The sequence below is a fragment of the Vulpes vulpes genome, chromosome 7 (assembly GCF_048418805.1).
Source record: "Vulpes vulpes isolate BD-2025 chromosome 7, VulVul3, whole genome shotgun sequence".
NCBI classification, from domain to species: Eukaryota; Metazoa; Chordata; class Mammalia; order Carnivora; family Canidae; genus Vulpes; species Vulpes vulpes.
The window spans coordinates 72,507,311-72,526,394 of NC_132786.1; the positions used below are offsets into that span (position 1 = coordinate 72,507,311).

Genomic DNA, 19,084 nt, shown 5'->3' on the forward strand with positions numbered 1-19,084 from the left:
ATGCAGGGCTTGATGCCATGACCCTGAGCTCATGACGTGAGCTGAAATCAAGAGTTGGATGCTCAACCGACCCACCCAAATGCTTCTGTATATTTTATTTTATTTGTTTTTAAATTTATTTTCCCCCAAACCTGTGTATTTTACTCAATTTTTAAAAAAGATTTTATTTATTTATTCATGAGAGACAGAGAGAGAGGCAGAAACATAGGCAGAGGGAGAAGCAGACCCCTCACAGGGAGCCCGATGTGGGACTCAATCCTGGAACCCCGGGATCATGCCCTGAGCCAAAGATAGACACTCAACTGTGAAGCCACCCAGGCATCCCACCTCTGTGTATTTTAAACTACATATAAGTAGGCTACCTCTCCATGGTGACTTTCAGGCAGTACTGACAAGACTGGTGAGGCACTATCCCCTGAGCCCCTCCAGTCACCCCAAGTAATCAGATCAGCCTTCTTACTTCTACTATAGGAACTCTGCCCCTGGTAAACTCTAATTAACATGCTTCTAATTCTTGTGGAAGTAGCAAACTAAAGAATAAGGATTTACTTTGTAACCCCCCAAGTCCCCACTTGGCTGGAGGAGTGGAAAGTAATTTGTATTTATAGCAATTGTGACCAGAAAACAATCTGTGTTTTGATCCTGACTCTGCTGCTTACTTAAGTGGTCTCACTAGCATGTTATGTTAGTCTTGAGCAAGTCAATTAACCTCCCTGGATTTGTTTCCTAATTGGTGAAATGAGAATAAAATTTGTTGTAATACCTCTTACCACTACTAAAGTGATTAAATAAAATACCATATATTTGCTTTATTACAAATTGATCTAAGTAAGGATCTGTTATTTACCTTTATTTACAAATTTGGTAGAACACTAGTTTACAAAGTAACATAATTGATTCAACTTATGATTTATACTAAGATCAGGGCTGGCCAGATAAGAGGGCTGTTTCACACACACACACAAAAAAAACATCTTCTGGATCCTTCTGCCATAGGGTTAAAATTTCATTGTTGCAGTTTATTTATTTGAGTTGTGAATTTTTCAGTTTTCAAAACCATTAAAATATAAATACCTCTGTGAAGAGACCAAACCACACATCTCATCAACTAACACTTCAAAGAAATGAAGTTTGACAGTGACAGCTCTAAGATAGAAGGGCATAGGGACACAAGGAGATCTGAAAGTCTCAGAGATGATTTATATTTCTCAACCCATCCCAAAACAGATCTCCGAAATAAACCTGTCCAGAGTCCATACCTGTTTTTGGCAGTGATGTAAGACAAGATATTTTGATTGAAGAACTTCAGGATCAACGGAATGCAGTTGGCAAATACCAAATGTTGTGATACATATTCAAACTGAGTTAAAAGATAAAAGCAAAAAGGGCTGCTTATGTGGGGGAGAATAGAAGGTACATATGAAAAAAAAAGATAGGCAAGTACAACTCTAATATCCATTCCTAAGAATATCCACTGTCCACTAGTGTTATCAGTCCTCCTGTCTGAGAAGCGGGGAGAAACATCATCAGCCAGTCCATCCTGCATAGAGGGGGACAATCTGCAGTGTGTGTTATGTTGCAAGCACCTTACCAAAAGCACAAAACATAAACAAGTCAGAAAGAAAATCCCACTCCAAATAAACAGAAGGAATTGCTGTGATATTTGTTCCTAAGCTCAACAAGAAAGGAAGGCTCCCTGAGAGAGTTGTCTTCCATACCAAACCTCTGGCTCATAGTGTTTCAACAATGATTGACATAGCAGGAACAGGTGCAGCTTACTCCCAGCAACTGCTGGCATCACTCAGTCAGGATGGATACGGCACATAGTAACCAAGTGAACCACTGGAATGTGGGCTCCAGCATAAGTCTGTCTGGTTCACTATATTATCCCTATTCTTACAGTATCAGTATTTTAATGAATGAATCAACAAGAGCCCTTCGGCCAACAGACACTGCACTGAGAATAAGTCCAAGATCTCTTTGATGGGCTAAACACCAGAAATAGAGGCTCCATTTTGTTCTTTTGAATTTGGATGGGGTTTTGTATCTGGGAAGACCTAGTGGATAGTATCCTAGAGTGGTATCACCTGGAATTTGCCTGTGATGTACTGAGGAGCATCAGATAGAGAGTTTGCCTCCAGATCTGGAACCCAGGCTGCTGGGACAGTATAGAAACTGGGCTGAAAAAAGCAGAAAACTGTGCTGTTTTAAATCCCTTAGCTTTTCCTGATCACCAAGAAGTAGCCATGGCAGCCAGCCAAGCTGCCCTCTACCCCTGGGCGTATGGTAAGAGGGAAGGAGTCAGCTTGTGCTGCCCATTTCTCTCTGCTACTCAAATATTTTCCCCCTAGTAGCCGACCTGGAGTATTTTCCAAAGCTCCAGATGGAGCAGCCAATACATACCCACTATGGAGTTATAGAAAATGTTTTTCAATTTGAGATTGTCTGTAGCCTCGTTGGGATTCATTGACACTGACACACATTGGCAAGGCCCATCAAACCACCCACCTGTCTGGCTGTTGATCCACATACTGCCCAAGAGAAGCAGACAGAAAAACATATCCACGATTCTCTGTTCTTCTACTAGGAACACTATCTCCCACTCACCTCTACTCCTCCCAGCCCTGCTGTTGCTCAACAAACACTGGCAGAAGAAGTGCGAGCACCCAGGACACCCATAACACACCCAAAGATGTCTCTGAATATACTCGAGTGGAGAAATATCCTGATTATATAGTAAACCTGCATGGACACCGACCCTGCAGGAGCTTCTGTGTATTCTGAGAACCTGCTGTTCTAACAGGCGGCTTTTTTCTGACTTCTTAGGAGGAAAATGGAGCAAAGACACCGAGCAATCATGAAGAGCCTCCTGTCCTCCCCATGTTCTCACCACAGAGACCATCTATCCCCTGCCCCCAGGTTCCCTGATATCTTGGCAAGGCCCACAGTACCAAGTCCAAACTCCTGAGTATGGCAAAAAATGCCTTCATGGAGAAACAGTTTTTTAACCTTTTTTAAGGCTGTTTCCTCATCTGTAAAACAGAGATAAAATAAGACCTATCTCATAGGGTTAAGAGAATTAAATGAGATCCCACGTGAACTTAACAGTAACAGGCACATTATAAGTACTCAATAACTGTGTGCTATCATATGTATTATGATCTGCTCTCTGCCTTCCTCTCTAGCTCCATGTATCACCAGGCCTTCCCCAACTCTCCCACTGCGAACACCCCCCCCCCCCCCCCCCAGGGAGAACTCCAGGAACATTTAATCAGTTTCCAAAGGTACTTTACTCTTTCTTCTCTGGACTTTCACAAATTAACATTTCTGCTTGAAATGCTTCCTATCTTCCTTCCCTGACGACTCCCATATTCTGACTAACATGTTTCTTTAGGACTCAGGTTAGAAGTCACCTCATCTCCACAGCAGGTAGCATAACCAGCCAGTGCTTATCTGTATCACGCACTTATCATTCCATAGTTAGCTATTTATATATCCATGTCCTTTATAAGACTTCAAAGCCCTTAAGAGCCCAAACTGTGCCTTATTCAGGATTATACCTCAAATGTTAGAAAAATTCTCAACACACTTTTCCCCCACTTTTTTTTTTTTGTGTGTGTGTGTAATGCTTGAATCCTATCTTGTGCTGTTTCAAAGCTGGCTGGCCACATTCCCAAGAAGCCAAGGATTCTTACTCATAACCCTTGGATAACGTTCAAAGGACACAGACATCTGCACCTGTCTAGAACAGTTCCTTACATCCCACCCCATAACCCCACTCAAGCTTGTGCAACAGGTATATGAATTCCCTGAGGAGAACCAAGAAAAGGCTGAAAGATATTCAACTGGACTACAAAGGCCCCATCACCCCCTCTTTGTGAGACAGGGCCTAGGGAACACCTGAGACCTGTGAAGAAATGCTGCTGGCTGCTCACCTGGTAGATATGGTTCAGTTTGAAGTGTTTGAGGAGGAGCAGGAGAAGGGCAGAGATACTCTTTACAATGATCTCCTTGTGCCTGTTCACATCGATGCCCAACTTCATGCTCTGGAGAACAGTAATGCTACAATGGGGAAGAGGAGTCAGTGCAGAGCAGCCTTAGAGAGAAGCCTACAAGGACCCAAGTATTTGGGTCAGAGACAACATATACAGGAGAGCCAGAGCTTGGGAGATCTGAACTTCTGTGCTAGGGAAACTCCCAGAGTCCGTACTTCGAGTCTGTCTAGAAAAAAGCTCCTTTGCTCTCTCTGTTTTTCTTTCTCCTTTGGCAAGCTCATCCCTTGGCAAAGTCCACCCACATACCTATGCAACCAGTCCCTGGCACTGATGTTGCTCTGCAGACCCTCAGTTTAGAGCTAAAAAGAACCTAGCAGAGAGCACTGCAGTGCAAAGGAGCTACTGATGGGGGAGAGAAGATCTCTTTGGATACAATCCCTATGAGTGTTATCAAGGTGGGGTAGGGACTAGAGAGACACTGTAAACAAAACAGTGCATTCAGCAGCCAACTCAGTTGAAGCACTCACGGCATCTCCTCAGGCAGGACATCTGCCAGGATATTGATAGAGTCTGTCTTTGCTTTGGAGGTGGGGGCTGCGGCCAGCAGAATCTTAAGCAGAGCAATCTAGGAAGTAGAAAATGAGGAGATCCATCTCTGTCCATCCCATTCAACAAGGCGATTTTTCCACACCTCAACAGCCCTATAAGAAGTGTTTTAATGCCTTCTTCTATGTTCATTCTCAATAATCAAATCTCCCCAGCCTCCAGAAGGGTAAACAGGTGCCCCGTCCTGAGAGGCCTGCCTGTGAGGCTAAGGAGCCATAAGGAAGCTTACAGGCTATTCTGCTTCAAGATTGTTCTTTCTAAAGATGATGCAAAGAATAGAGGGGCAATGCCTAGAAATAAGGTGAGAGATATAAGCATGAACTCACTTTCTCTATCCCTTAGAGGAAGCTCTAACCCTGACGATCAGCATCTTCACCACGCAGCCTGAGGCTATCTAGGACATGACAGACCATGGTCTCAGAGGGACTAGGGTACTTACTTACTTAGAAGGAGGGCCCCCAATACATCCTGCATGGACCCAACCTTATTCTCTGCCCCTCCCAAAGAAGGACTTGGGAGTACAGCTAAGTCTTCCTTCTTGGAGAAGCCCTGAGGAGTGCTCAGAATTCTAACATGTTAGAGAATATTTTGCCTCATGGGAACAAGCTCAAATAATGGAAAGCTCAGTTTGAAATGGCTCTCAGCTGTCTGTTCCTTGGAGCAGAGAAGGGCAGCTCTGGCCCAGCTATTTCCTTACCATGTACTGAGGGAGGCTGTAGAGCATGCCCTGGTAGAGGATTTCACATGGTGTCTCTGGTACCACCTCTTCCCCCTATGACAGGAAACACACAGTTTGCCCAGGCCATTTTCCAGCTCACCAAAGACTATGTTTTCTTGGTTGTAAAGGGTGACATGAAAAGAGCACTAAGCTAGGTTCCTATCCAGCTGTGTTAATGATTCGTTTTATCACCTTGGGTAAATTACTTTCCCTCTCTGGGTCTTAAGTTTCCTCTTCTTTAGGATTACTAGGCTAGTCTGATGTCCTCTGAGGGCTATTCCAGCTCTGACAATCTATGATTCTGGTTTTCCCATTACCTGAAATCAATCCAGAATTCTTCTTGCCCCATCACATGTTGGATCAGGAGTCAGAACACCTATCTCGGTGTTGGCTCAAAACACTGCTTTTCTGGCCATGCATGGGCTTAAGTCAGGGTGCATGTATTACTGGGATACTAGAACAGACACCCCACACAGAAGCACTTTCTGTGGTGTCAGTCTGAGGCCATCCAAGAGCTCTGGAATGCTCTGAAGTAAGAGGTAGGTAACTCAGTAGAGAAAGTTGAAAAGGGAGCTGGGTAACCCATGGCCAAGAGAGGCAGGATGGAGTATTAGCAGGGAAACTTTTAGGTAGAAGCTATTTTCTTTCTTTCTCCAATAGCCCCTACTACATCCCTTCCTCCTTTATGACCAGCACCCTCATCTACAACTCTCTTTGTCCTTTGATGACCCCATCTAAGCCTTTTATCAGAGTGGGGGACCAGGATGTCTGGTGCTCAAGGGGCTACTCAGGCCATTGTCATCTTTGGCCAATTCAGTTCTTCCCACAAGGTACTTCTATCCCTGGGTAAGGTCATTGCCTTAATCCTGAGGCAGAGAGAAAGAATCTGGCCTCTGCCATCCCACATAACTCAGTTGCTGCTTAAACGGGCATTCAATAAACTCAGGCAGTAGATCTCTGGGGGAGCAGGAAGGCAACCTGCTTCCCCAAAGATCTATTTCATACCTTCTCTTCTCCCCTGTCCTCAAACCAATCCCCGTACTCTGTGACCCTTCAATAGTTGCTAACCCAGCTTCATACTTCATGGAGAAAACAGAGGCAATCAGACACTTCATCTTCTCAACACCAAATCTACCAGGGTCTCTACTTTCCTTCTTTTTTTTTTTTTTTTTTTTCTACTTTCCTTCTTGACATGAAGTATGCACTGCCTGTGCTCTGTTAAAGGCCAACCCTCCACTTGTGTTGGGGATCTCTCACCATTTTGTTTTGTTGAATGCCTCAGTTCTGCAATTGTCTCCTCTCTCCCAGATCATCTCTTTTAGGACATAAACGTACTCTAATATCTATATACATAAACATACTCTTCTATCTATAAAATTTTCCTTTGATCCCACATCCTCCTTTAGCTACCATCCCATTTTTATCCTCTCTACAATAAAACTATATATTGTCTGTGTTGACCACCTATCTCCTTTCTTTATGTTCTTTACATTCCTTTTTCAACACATTCCAACTTGGATGTTACCTGACCCAATGGGCACCTCAGATCTTATCCATTTATCAGCAGCATTTGACACAGCTGATCACTCCCTCCTTGAAAAATTTTCTTAACTTTTATATTATCACAATCTCCCACATTCCCTCCTACCTCACTGAGTTTCCCTTACTCTTCTTTTCTGGCTCCTTTCCTGACTCATTCTACCCTCAACACAGCTGCTGTGTCCCAAGGCTTTGTCCAGGGTTCCATCCTCTATTCTCTCCCTGGGTTATCTCAGCCAATTCTATGGCTTTTAACACTGTCCATTAAGTCAACAGCTCCCAAATTTATTTCTCTAGGCCAGTCCTCTCTTAGAACTCTAGACTTATATATTTCAATTGCATGATTGCTCATGTGCATGGCTGCCTAATGGATATGTAAAACTGAGTATGACCAAAATAGAACTCTTGATAAAACAGAACTCCCCATGTTGGCATATGAATCTTATTTTTGATTCTCCTCTGTGCTTCTCTATCCAAATCCAATTGACTAGCAAGTTGTGTCAGCTACACCTCCAAAATATAACCCAAATTCGTTCAATTTTCCCTATTTCTGTAATTACTACCCCAGTCCATGTCACCATCATCTGTCACCTTGACTATTTTAAGAGCTCCCTAACTGATCACTCTGCTTCTACTCTTTTCTGGTAAAGTCTTTACACAGCAGCCAATGGTTTTTGAAAACATAAATCAGATCCTGTCACTCCCCTGCTTAAAATCTCTAAGGGCTTACTTCTGTATTGTGAAACAACTTCACACTCCCTATCTTTGCTTACAGGTCCTGTGTAAAGTGGCCCCAGGCCACCATCCTGACTCCATCTCATACAACCCTATCCCTTATCCCTGTGCTCCAGCCACAGGCCTTCATTCACTATCCCTAATACTCTGAGCTTGCTCTTACTCTTGTTAAAACTATTCCCTCTGCCTAGAATGCTCTTTCCCCTGATATCATGGCCAGCTCCTTCTCATACCTAACATTTTAGCTTAACTGTCACCTTCTCAGAGGTCTACCTACCCAGACTGCCTAATCAAAAGTAGTCTACTATATGATAGATGCCTCTATCATATCATCCTATTTAATTTTTCTTCATTGTATCTCCCATTCTCAATAGTCTTCTTGTTTCCTTAATTATTTATTTTCTTTTTTCTCTTTAAAGTATCATGAAAGTAGGGACCTTGCCTTGCTTGGCATACAGTAAGAGCCCAGCAGCATGCACACATGCTCTGTGACAGCACTACAGACAGATTTCCTCTTGCCTTTCTCCTGTGCAGGAGCCCCTTGACTCACCAAAGACATGGGGCACTTTTCCAGATCCTCCTCATTCTTGATTTGAACATCTGCAATGGAGATGTACTTGTGCTAAGGAAGAAAAGACATCAATTAAGAGGCTGAAGTTACTAAAATATATATATATATATATATTTTAATTATAAAAAGGGGGGCTTTTGGCTGGCTCAGTCTGAAGAATGTGTGACTCTTGATCTTGGGGTTGTGAGTTTGAGCCTCATGTTGGGTGTAGAGATTACTTTAAAAAAAGAAAAAGATACTGAGGGCCCCAATCACATATGTAGCAGCCTCTTGCTTAACTTCCTCAATGATAAGGAAATGTGTTGTTTATGGGTTGTCACCCCAAATTGAACATGAACCTTTTGAAGGAAGGAGTCTTATTTATCTTTGTACCCTTAACATTGAGCCCAGACTTCATATACAGTGTTTCTGTTTATTCTATGTTCCCATATTTGTTGAAAAGCAGAAAATACTTGAGTATTTATCTTCAACCAAAGGGCACGGGGAAGTGAAGAACAGGCCCATGCCCCTGTAACCACTACCCTGAGACTTTTGTTGCATATGAGTATGCTTGCGTGCATGTTTATGGAGTGATGATGGAATGAGGGAGAGTTCCAGGCCCATGCAAGAGATGACTATTACTCTTTGTGCTTATATATACTTTGGATACAGAGCAAACTGCTACCAATCCTGAGCCTCTGGAAGTTAGTGGCCCTATAGGGACAAAGAAGTGAGAGGAAAGGAAGTGAGGAAGAAGAGAGAAAGCAGGGTGGGAGAAGGAAAAAGGCATGAGAGGAAGAAAGGACAACTTTTTCATCTATCTGAATGTAGGAAAATGGTTAAGTAGGAAGAGATGTAATTTATTCCTCTTTGGTCAAAATGCCTGAAGGTGCAATATAGAATAATTGGTTAAAATTGTGTCTGGTAGAAGAGCCAACACCCAGGACTTTGGTAATCTAACTTGCCTTGATGGCTCCCTACCCCTGAAGACTGAGAGCCCACCCTGGTCACCTGCTTTAGAGTCTTCACACTTTCATGGATGGGCCTGGGTAATCCAACCAAGGTATCTGTGTCCCTGTGAAATGCGAGATATAACAGATCATAAGCGTCAAAACTATAGAAAACTACTGATGATCACTGACCTCTACTCCTGAAACTAATAATACACTATATATTAATTAATTGAATTTAAATAAAAACAACAACAACTATACAGAACTACTGATATCCTCTGGAGTTATATGGACCATGCCATTTTTTTTTTTTTAAGATTTTATTTATTTATTAAAAACAGAGAGAGAGAGAGAGCGAGGCAGAGACACAGGCAGAGGGAGAAGCAGGCTCCATGCAGGGAGCCTGACATGGGACTCGATCCCGGGCCTCCAGGATCACCCCGGGCTGAAGGTGGCACCAAACCGCTAAGCCTTCGGGCTGCCCCATGCCATTTTTAATATACAGTATTTTGGATCTTTCTCTGCAAGCTTCTAGCCCCCCCCTCCCCCCCATTATTTCTTCAGGACACAAAAAGAACAATGCCACACAGAAGTGTTAGGATTAGGATTTTTGTATAGTCTTTTGGGGATCTACTTTGTCAGAAGTAGGTTCCTTAAAAGGGCATGTACCCCAACCACAGTGAAACACCAGTAACAAGGCCTTCTCAGTTTGTTTGTTTGTTTTTCCTTCTCAGTTGTATAGAGGCCAACCAGGGTGAGAATTCATGAGGTAGGAGAAATGGTGGAAGACTGGATCTGTTCTAACCATGTTGCTTCTTCATGGAATTCTGGCCCATTAAAACAGGAAGGACCCCTGAGGATCCCTGGGTGGCTCAGCGGTTTAGCCCCTGCCTTTGGCCCAGGGTGTGATCCTGAAGTCCTGGAACCAAGTCCCACATCAGGCTCCCTGCATGGAGCCTGCTTTTCCTTCTGCCTGTGTCTCTGCCTCTCTCTCTCTCTCTCTCTGTGTGTCTCTCATGAATAAATAAATAAAATCTTAAACAAAACAAAACAGGAAGGACCCCTAGGGACTATCTAATCCAACACTCTCATGAGTAAATTGAAGCCCAAGAGGGAATTAACTTGTCACTCAAGTCATTTACCTGGCTAAGAACATGAGTTCTTCCAGGAAACTGGAAGGAAAAAAATTCCATAGTACCAGCACAAAGTCACTAGGAGATGCCCATAGTGGCTCTGGATTAGACTATGACTATCAGGCAACATCTCTCATTCCAGCCACCCACTCCTCTGGCCCCCTAAGAATCGCTCTATAGCCAGTTCTGACCATTTAGTCACTTACTGCCCCAGAGTGAATCCGATGAATTTGTTCCTGCTCATCTCCAAGAAGTGCTCGATGTCCTTCTGTCTGAGAGGGCAGTGGAGAGACAATTCCCAGAAAAGGAAAAAAAAAAAAAAAGCAAACCTTGAGAGACCGAACCTTTCTGGGCTCTTAATCCAATTGGAGGATTAGAACAGTGGGGGAAGACAGCAGCTAACAGAGGAAACTTCAAACCCAGGAGTTCTGACTTCTAGTCCAGCTTATTGAGAATTGAACACTTAGACCACAGCACCCTGGGTCTTCAGTGATTCTAATCCCAAAGCTCAGGGTCTCCCGAGTTATCAAACCTACCTGACCTTTGGAGCCCAGGGCAGGCCCTTGGGAAAGGCCACCCGCTCAGCAGAAAGGGGTGTCTGTGAGGGTGGAGGTGGCACCAAAGGGTCTTGCTCTAGCAGGTCTAATTCTCCATCCAAGGTTCGTTCTCCATCGCCAGCAGACTCCTCTTCCTCCTCTGTGGCTGGTTCCTCAGTCTTAAAGAGATCTCTTTCATTGTAGATGTCCAGGCTGTCCTGCTTAGTGAGGAGTTGCTAGGAGGGTGTTGGAAGGGCGGAGAGAAAGTGTACAGAGATCTCACTCCAAGCATCCTTCTCTGAGGTCACCCTCTACCCATAAGTTACTAGACTTCAGGATATGGTGTAACAACCCAGCTCTTGTAAGAATATCCCCTTCCCCACCTTCACCCTAGTATCTCCAGCAGACCAAATCCCAAGACAAGCACCTCTCAGGCAACCAAGCCAATAGCTGAGGAACAAAGCATAGATAATCCCAAAGTCAGTTACTGAGCTTTCAGACAGCATGGATGCCTTTTTTTTTTTCTTTTCTTTTCTTTTTTTTTTTACCAGCACTTTCCTTCCTAATTATGCTCTGCTTAGGTGAACATTCAAATAGTTTGCCTTCTGTGAGCATACACCAGCTGGCTGACTGAGGAAGAGGAGGACAGAGGCTTGCTACTAGGCAAAGAGAAGCAAGTTTGGAATTTTAAATTTTATCGAAGAAAAAAACATTGGACAGAAATAGGTCAAAAAGTTAATAGTGACTGCCTCTGGTTTGTTAAGCTTGTGGGTGATTTTCTTTTTTCCTCCCTTCTTCACATTTTTATATTTGTTCCAAATTTTGTACGAGTAAGCATTACTTTATAAAACAAAAAATAAAGGTTAAAAAAATCATATTACAGATTATGTAGACTAGATTACCGAACATGATTGTCTGGTCCTATCACCTGTAATTGGTGAACTCAGGTATTTCAGAGAGGGGAGTTCGTGGGTACATGGTCAAGTCTTAGGGCAGCTTGTCATTCTGACCTTTCCAGGGATGCGGATTATACCTAGAACACTAATCAATCATCTCCTAAATGAAAGCTTCTGGTTCCAGGGCCAGACAAGAGCATGGCTAGCTCAAAGTAAACCTTCTTGCTGTCAATAAAGTGATAAAGCCTTACCCCAGGTGAGTAGATATGCTGGGAACCCTGTTCAGGTGATCTGGATCCCTATCTTCAGGATTATACCCTAACTGTTGTCCAGGATGCTAGGGAACTCCAGGCATACCAAGTCTAGGCCAATGACCCTGTAGCAAGATATGGATCTATGATGTGATATCACAGTGTTACATCATGATAACCCAGGAATCTGCTGGAGACAGAGGCCAAAGTACAGACTTTAAGGCTTCAGGTTGGTCACAGGGCCAACCAGAGGCAGATGAGTTAAATCCATTTACTGCCCTTTCCTACCACATCCAGATTAGCTCAGAAACTTAAGTTTTGGCCAACTAGTATCAAAACACCACTGTCTGCTTTAGTTCATACCCTTCGAGAACCACGGCGGCCTCGCAGCTTAGAAGGTGGTGGTGCCAGCTGAGACTCCCCCAGGTCAAGGGTGTAAGAGGGTGGGGAGGCAGCACGCATGCTCTTCACCACCTGGATACTATCTTCAGCCAGTGGAGGCAGCCCCAATTCTGCCCGCTTCTGTACTTTGAGAACCTGAAGATGCTCAAATCCACCGAGGGTAAACTACGATATAAACAGGAAAGGGGCAGAGAAGAGGAAAAGAGGAAAGTCAGGGGGAACAAAGTCAGGGACATGTAGATGGAGAAGAGCCACAATCTCTGGTCCCCTTGAGTCCCCTTCTTAACTAGGAAGTAATAAAATAAGATGCAGTTACTATCCCCAGTCTTAGGAGCTCAGGCATCAGGATAAAGCATTATTTACTGACTCAGCACTGGAAACATCACCAGAAATTAGGAAAGGGACTCCTGGGAGCTTCCACTGAAAAAAAAAATAAAAAAAAGAAAAGAAAAAAAAAGAAAGGGAAGCTGTGTCCCCCCTTTTAAGGAGCACATCCAGATGCTATAACGCCTCAGTCACTCAATTTGTTCTGCAGTCAAAAGGTAGTTCCCCCCCTATGAAGCTTGCTCTGGAGGGTATGTCATTTAGCCAGTCCTGTGGGGTGAGAGCCAGAGATGAAGGATCAGATTTAATAATCAGGAACAAAGTGGCACCATACACTTATAAGGACTTCATTTTTTAAAAGATTTATTTATTTATTTTAGAGAGAGAATGTGAGCAGGGGGAGGGGCAGAAGGAGAGAGAAAGAGGAAGAGAAGCAGACATTCTACTGAGCACAGAGCTCAACACAAGGCTCAATCCCACTACCCTGAGCTCATGACCTGAGTTGAAATTAAGAGTTGGACGCTTAACTGACTGAGCCACCCAGGTGCCCCAAGGACTTCATTTTTTTTTAAAGCAAATCCTCAGTTTATCTAGATGGAAGGCAGGCAGTAAGCCCTACATTTTATAGCTAGAAAAATTGAGGCACGGACAGTTGCCCAAGGTTCCTCAGTATCAGCAGAGGCTAGATCTCTCAACTCTCAACCAGTATTCTTTCCATGAAATGTCAGTTCTATCATGAGAAAGCACAATGACACCCCAACTCATAGAGTGACATCTCCTGTTAGTCCAACAGAAATAGGTAACCTACTCTGACAAAGAACATTTTATTTCCCTCCATTGGCTAACAGCTGTCCTATTCTTCAGTCTTAGCTCCAGCTTTCTGGAATCAGACTAGAAGAAACTGAGGTGGTAAGGAGTGGGATGATCTGATCTGATGGGATGAGAGTGGGGAGGAGGGTAGATCAGCCACTCACCATTACCACCTTCCAGAGCAAAAGCAGGACCTTCTTTATAGGGAAGTGGGGAGCCAAGCCACTGCAGAATTTGGTAACCATGGAGAAAAGCAGAAGGGCAAAAGGTTCCTCATTATGCACAGAGAAGCCTGGGGAAGAGGAGAAAAGAAATGAGAAAGTGAGGATGAGCGCTGAAACCCTACCCCTTTAACCCTACTTCTGGACACAGTGAGGAAGGCTCTCATGTCACCCAAAAAATGTGAGTACTTGTTCCTTAGAAGGAGCCTTAGAGAGTCCCCAGAGGGAAAGGATAGGAAGTGAGGCCATGGAGGTGAATTGGTTAGCTCCCAAGCTTGAGGGTGGATACCAAACTAGAAGTAATAGTAATAAAGATGTTGCTTTCTGGCTGAAGGACTTAATGCATCTCATGGATCACAACTCACTTTGCCACATCAATGGATTTATTTTAAAAATCTCATAGGCCTTCATATCTTATCCCTGTCTAATGACATATCAACTAATATTTTCAAGGTGGTTCAACTCATTTTTTCATGTGAGATTGATGATGAACTGGGAGATGGACAGCTATCCCCATTTTATAACCAAGGAAACCAAGGCATAGAAATGACACATGATGGTACTAACTCAGACACAAGGGCAGTCAAGCCAGGTCCTCATGCCTGCCACACAGTAGCTCTGCCCTAAAAGAATAGATGCTAATTCTGAAAGACGAAGGAAGGAAAGAAGAGAGGAGGGAGGGAGCGAGAAAGGAAAGAAGGAAAGCTGTCTGTCTCTATGTGGAAGCACAGCATCTCATCCCTACCCTTCCTCAGGTTGCCACTTCTTACTCAATTCCGTGCGGAAGGTCTCCCGCACTGTCCTCCACCGGCAGGAGTCCGTCTCTCTCTCCAGGCGGATATTTTCCACCAATAGGTACATGACACTCAGCAGCACCCTGGAGTTATGGAAGGGTTACAAGAGATTCCCAAAGCAGCTCCCAACCTGTAGCCAGAAACCTCAGGGATGATCTCTGTGGGAGCCCAACCCAGTGGAATTAGCAGTCCAGGTGTATCTGGTAACCCACTGCTAATTATCCCCTGTCCAATCCCAGGGCCAGCTCCACTTACCTGAGCTCTGTACTATCAGCAATGGAGATGGCTGGTTTCCGAAGAGCACTGCTACAGGCCTGGCTGTTGCTGCCATGGCGACGAGGGAGAGAATAGGAACTTATAAAACCTCTGCTATTCCCTGGCTATGTAGCTAAAAGAAATTGGTCTAAGGTAAAGGAGCCCACCGAATTCCTCTGCCATCTCTGTAAACCCTTATCTGTGGTGAAGATGGGCAAAGGCAGGGTCTGTGATGATGCCTCCTCTTATAATCCACACTGTGCCTAGTACCATGCTGAACACAAAATAGATGCTAAGCAACACTTGTAATCTACCCTATTTGAATTTCTGGATAACAGGCATGAGATAAAATGAGGGATCTCTACAGTGGTAGCAACAGATAAGGCCACCTCTAGAGCTGTGACCTATGAGGGAAAGAATTGGGTACAGCAACAGAAATTAATCCTGTCCCTCTTGGGTCATGTTTCCAGGTAAAACAATTTCCTTCATGGATTCCAGAGTTAGGCTGAATTGAAGTGTTTAGATAAAAAGGGAACCCATCTAGGGTAGGTCCCTAAGACCCAGGACTGAAGCTGTAAGTGGGGGCAGAAGCTGTTGATGTTGTCCTCCCAACCTCAGGGAGGACAAAATATCAGAGAGGATGGCTGGATAAAGGGAAACCGTCAATAAGCTTTGGACTGAGGTTTGAATAGACTCTGCTCCCATAGAGGTCTCTATAGTGAGGGAATCAGTATAAGACATGAAACACCCTTCAAGGAAGGGGATTATCTAGGCCAGCCCTCCCCTAAGGCTTCTCACTCGATTTCCATGTGGAGTAGCTCCAAGAAGGTAGAGAAGGTCCCCATCTGATAGAGCAGGAAGCAGTTGTATCTGGACCAGTGTAGCACATCAACCTCCGAATCACATTCCCCAAAAGTACCTAAAGAACCAGACAGTTGCCATGTGGGGTTGAGGGTAAGAGGGGTATCCAGTTCTTTCCACTCTGCCCCATGATCTTAAGACTATTTTCCAACACCCTGACCAACAATTAGGCTGACAAAGGTAGGGCAAGGGCCCCTAGAACTTCCTTGAATGAGGCAGGAAAGAGGAGAAATAGTCTCCAGAGTCAGGTCCAATGTACTTATCACTGGCCTGTCTTAAGTTTGAGTTCCCTGAAAAGCAGATCCAGAGAGGATTCAAATATAAGTAATTTATTTGGAAGATGATCCCAGGAACCATTAGTAGAGAAGTGGGGAAGTTAAGCTAGGGAAGAAAAGGCAGCCAAGAGCTGAAATCCAGGATGGAGGAAGCTCTGGGAAACAGTATGTTTTTCAACCCTCAGAATCATCCCACCCAAGAAGAGTGAGATAGTTGGGCTATTCATCCAATAACTCCTGTCATTCATTGATCAGTGCTACTGCACTAGGGGAGCACATTAATTTCCTAGCACTTCCTGACTACCCTATATGGACTGCAGAGAAAGCCCTCAGGTAAAAAGTTAAAGGTACTAGCAGTTGGAAGTTGGCCGAACACTAGACCCAAGAGATGCAGTTAGGCACTGCCTCGTTTGCTATTGTCTTTTCACCACTCTCTTTCTTGTCCATTTATTGTTTTCTTATAAAACTAGCTCCCAGCTAGTTAGTTCTGCCAAAAGTCCTCTTGTTATGACCTCAGGGCCTATTTTTACTATTCCAGTTAGGTTATCTCATTTCTCTTTCCAACAAATGGTTAATAGGTCTCTTCTGGGAAGGCTTCCTTAATTAATCTCATTGAATTCTGATCATCTCCCAATTACCCACTGCATCCACTCCTGCTGCTATGCTGGCTTGAACCCTCTAAATGCCAAAGAGAAATAAAACAGAGGGTCCATGTGTGAATCTGCAGGACCCCACTGTCTCCTCTTAGTAGAAGTCAGTGCCATAGCTGAGGAAGGAAGGCTTCATGCTCAGCTGGTGGTATATCATCAACTCTAGCCACACAGACTCTCTTGCTAAGTATTCTCCACATATGATTATAGCCCACATGAAGGAAAAAAGTACCTTATAAGAAATCTTGCCATGCCTGGTAAGATAAAAGCCAATTCCAAGGGATCCAGAATAGTACCCACCACTATCTCCTTAACTTGCTTATAAGCATCAGGTTACTTCCAGCACTTGATAAGATCTGTCCTTGAGAGGTAGGGACCTTGCTTTCTTAGCATGGCTTGCCTCATCCTAGTCCTGATGGCAATATTTCTTTTTTTTTCTTTTTTTTTTCTTTTTTTATGGCAATATTTCTTTCCCCAGTGTTTACCCATCTGAAGCTGGCAAGGGTGGACACTTGCCTTGGGCCAGGTATAGAACAGCCCGGGCCACCTTCAGTCGCCGTTCCCTACTGACCACCTCCAGTCGGTCCAGGAGTCCCATCACATAGGCCTTCTGGGCATCTTCCTCCAACTCCAGCCACTCCTTGCCTTGCACTGGAGACAGAAGGCCATATAGATCCAGGGTCAGCTTCTGCCTCCCCTTCCTGGAAAGGCTCCTGGTAACATGTCTACTTCTAATCCCAGCCCCCAAATTCTTCTCTTCAAAAGCTTTCCTTATTTAGATGAGAAGGAATAAGAGATTGGAAAAGTAAAGGACCCCCAAAGTTCTGGCTGAACCCACTCTGAATGAAGCCATATTCCCTTATTCTTCCATATTCCCTTATTCTCTACACAGAGCCTATTCTGGCTTCTCTCTCTGCCTTTTCAAGGGGTTCCCTCTCTCCCTACATATCTAATTCCTATTTATCATTACAGGTCCTATACTAAATTACCTCTTTCCCACTAATGCTCCAGCCAGAAGCTCTGTCCCCCAAGATACTCCTCTGCCTCCAAACCCCCAAAGATACCTTTTACTTCTCTTATGATACTTACCACTTTCTTCTTGGCGTCAGTTTTGTGATGTACACACCTCCCCTCTGCCACTGGACTATAATCTCTTTGAAGATACTGCAAATTCACTTTCACTATTTTGAGCACAAAATAGTACTCACCACACATCTGTTGAATTGCAAACTGAATTCACTGACCAAGTAAGGAAGTGGAGGTCTGAGAGGATCAGTGTGGGCACATGAAATTATTATTAGATGCTATTAGGAGAGACACAGAGTTGGAAGGCAGGGATTGAATGTTAAAGTCAAGGACTACACTAGGTACAGGGTTCAACCAGACAGCAGGGCACCAGCCCAGTCCTCATCCCTCTGCTCTCTAGGCCCTTTATATCAATGAAAAGGACCCAGCTCAGGCTTCTCCTGCTTCCATTCCATGGCTTCTCCACTTGAGATGTAGGAAACTCTGTGACCCATATACAAGGAGGGATAGAGAAGTGGTTACAGAGAGGATAGAGAAGAATCATACTTTGTTTTGGGCATTTTCTAGATTGGACTGGGATATCATGGAGGGAAAAGCAGGTCTCTACGTATAAGATTCTGGGATCACCTTGAGTCTTGAAATCTTCTTCAAAGCACCTTCTGTTAGTGGTGAATTCCAGGTTTTCAGTGTAGCTATATAATTCTGTGGCAGGAAAGATAGGACAGAGTCACAAACACTTAGCAGACACTTATAGAAGGGGCCTGGGGTAGAGAGGGTGGCATGAAAGAGCTAAAGCTTCCAACACATTCTTGTGTCCAATTCAATCCAGAGCCAGCTTCCTCCCTATCGGAGCAGTTAAAAATAGCCACTTGTGTCCCTGGGTGATTAAACCATCAAACCTGTCCTCCTCCTGCCAGCTGGCTGCTACAGCAGAGAAGGCAGTCTTCAACACTTGGTGAGGGCCAGGAGGTTGGAGCAGAGAGGGCTTACTGTCATCACTCCTGTTTCTTAGGGCTGCAGCACTTTCTGATTGTCAACCCAGACTGAGACTATCCTGTCTCTAGGGAAGAGACGGGCAACACAACGCCTGAAGCTTAGAGGCAAGATCTTTGTGCTATTCAAGGAACCAGAGTATGTGTTAGAGGGACCTTTGGGGTTGAAGCCAGTTCATTCTCTCCCTGCTGAGTTTCCTCGAAGCGTATAGAAGTTTAGGTTCTTGCCCATAGCCATCCAGGTAGATACAGCATCAAACCACAAAGAGGCAGCCATTGTTGCCAAAGGGCTGCTTATGCTCAAGAAAATCTAACTTTGTTAACAATAGTCTCTGAATACAAAATGCAGAGAGCTTATGAGAAATGAAAATGCCCTTTCCTCCACACACACACATAGACACACACTCTAGAACATTGTATCAGTAAGTATTCTTATCTTACAGAGGATGAAGAATTGAATTGAGAAGTCAATAGGTGACAGAACAGATTTCCTCAAACCTCTGTTCCCTGAGACCCTTCCTGGAAATTTAACTAGGTCACAGATAATTCACAAAGGGAAATT

The 19,084-nt window shown here is 44.1% G+C and overlaps 1 protein-coding gene across 1 annotated transcript in view; it reads right to left on the reverse strand.

Annotated features, from left to right (window-relative positions):
- The window catches only part of STRIP2 (striatin interacting protein 2), a 47,907-nt gene that overhangs the window by 20,067 nt on the left and 8,756 nt on the right, over positions 1–19,084 (reverse strand). The window contains exons 3-17 of the mRNA XM_026010808.2: positions 18,158–18,232; positions 17,021–17,155; positions 15,517–15,637; positions 14,719–14,787; positions 14,440–14,546; positions 13,613–13,740; positions 12,276–12,479; positions 10,766–11,001; positions 10,436–10,501; positions 9,155–9,218; positions 8,144–8,215; positions 5,299–5,373; positions 4,523–4,620; positions 3,936–4,062; positions 1,260–1,360 (exon numbers count right to left, since the gene is read on the reverse strand). Coding sequence (XP_025866593.1) covers positions 1,260–1,360; positions 3,936–4,062; positions 4,523–4,620; positions 5,299–5,373; positions 8,144–8,215; positions 9,155–9,218; positions 10,436–10,501; positions 10,766–11,001; positions 12,276–12,479; positions 13,613–13,740; positions 14,440–14,546; positions 14,719–14,787; positions 15,517–15,637; positions 17,021–17,155; positions 18,158–18,232 — 1,678 coding nt within the window. The remainder of the gene's footprint in view (positions 1–1,259; positions 1,361–3,935; positions 4,063–4,522; positions 4,621–5,298; positions 5,374–8,143; positions 8,216–9,154; positions 9,219–10,435; positions 10,502–10,765; positions 11,002–12,275; positions 12,480–13,612; positions 13,741–14,439; positions 14,547–14,718; positions 14,788–15,516; positions 15,638–17,020; positions 17,156–18,157; positions 18,233–19,084) is intronic.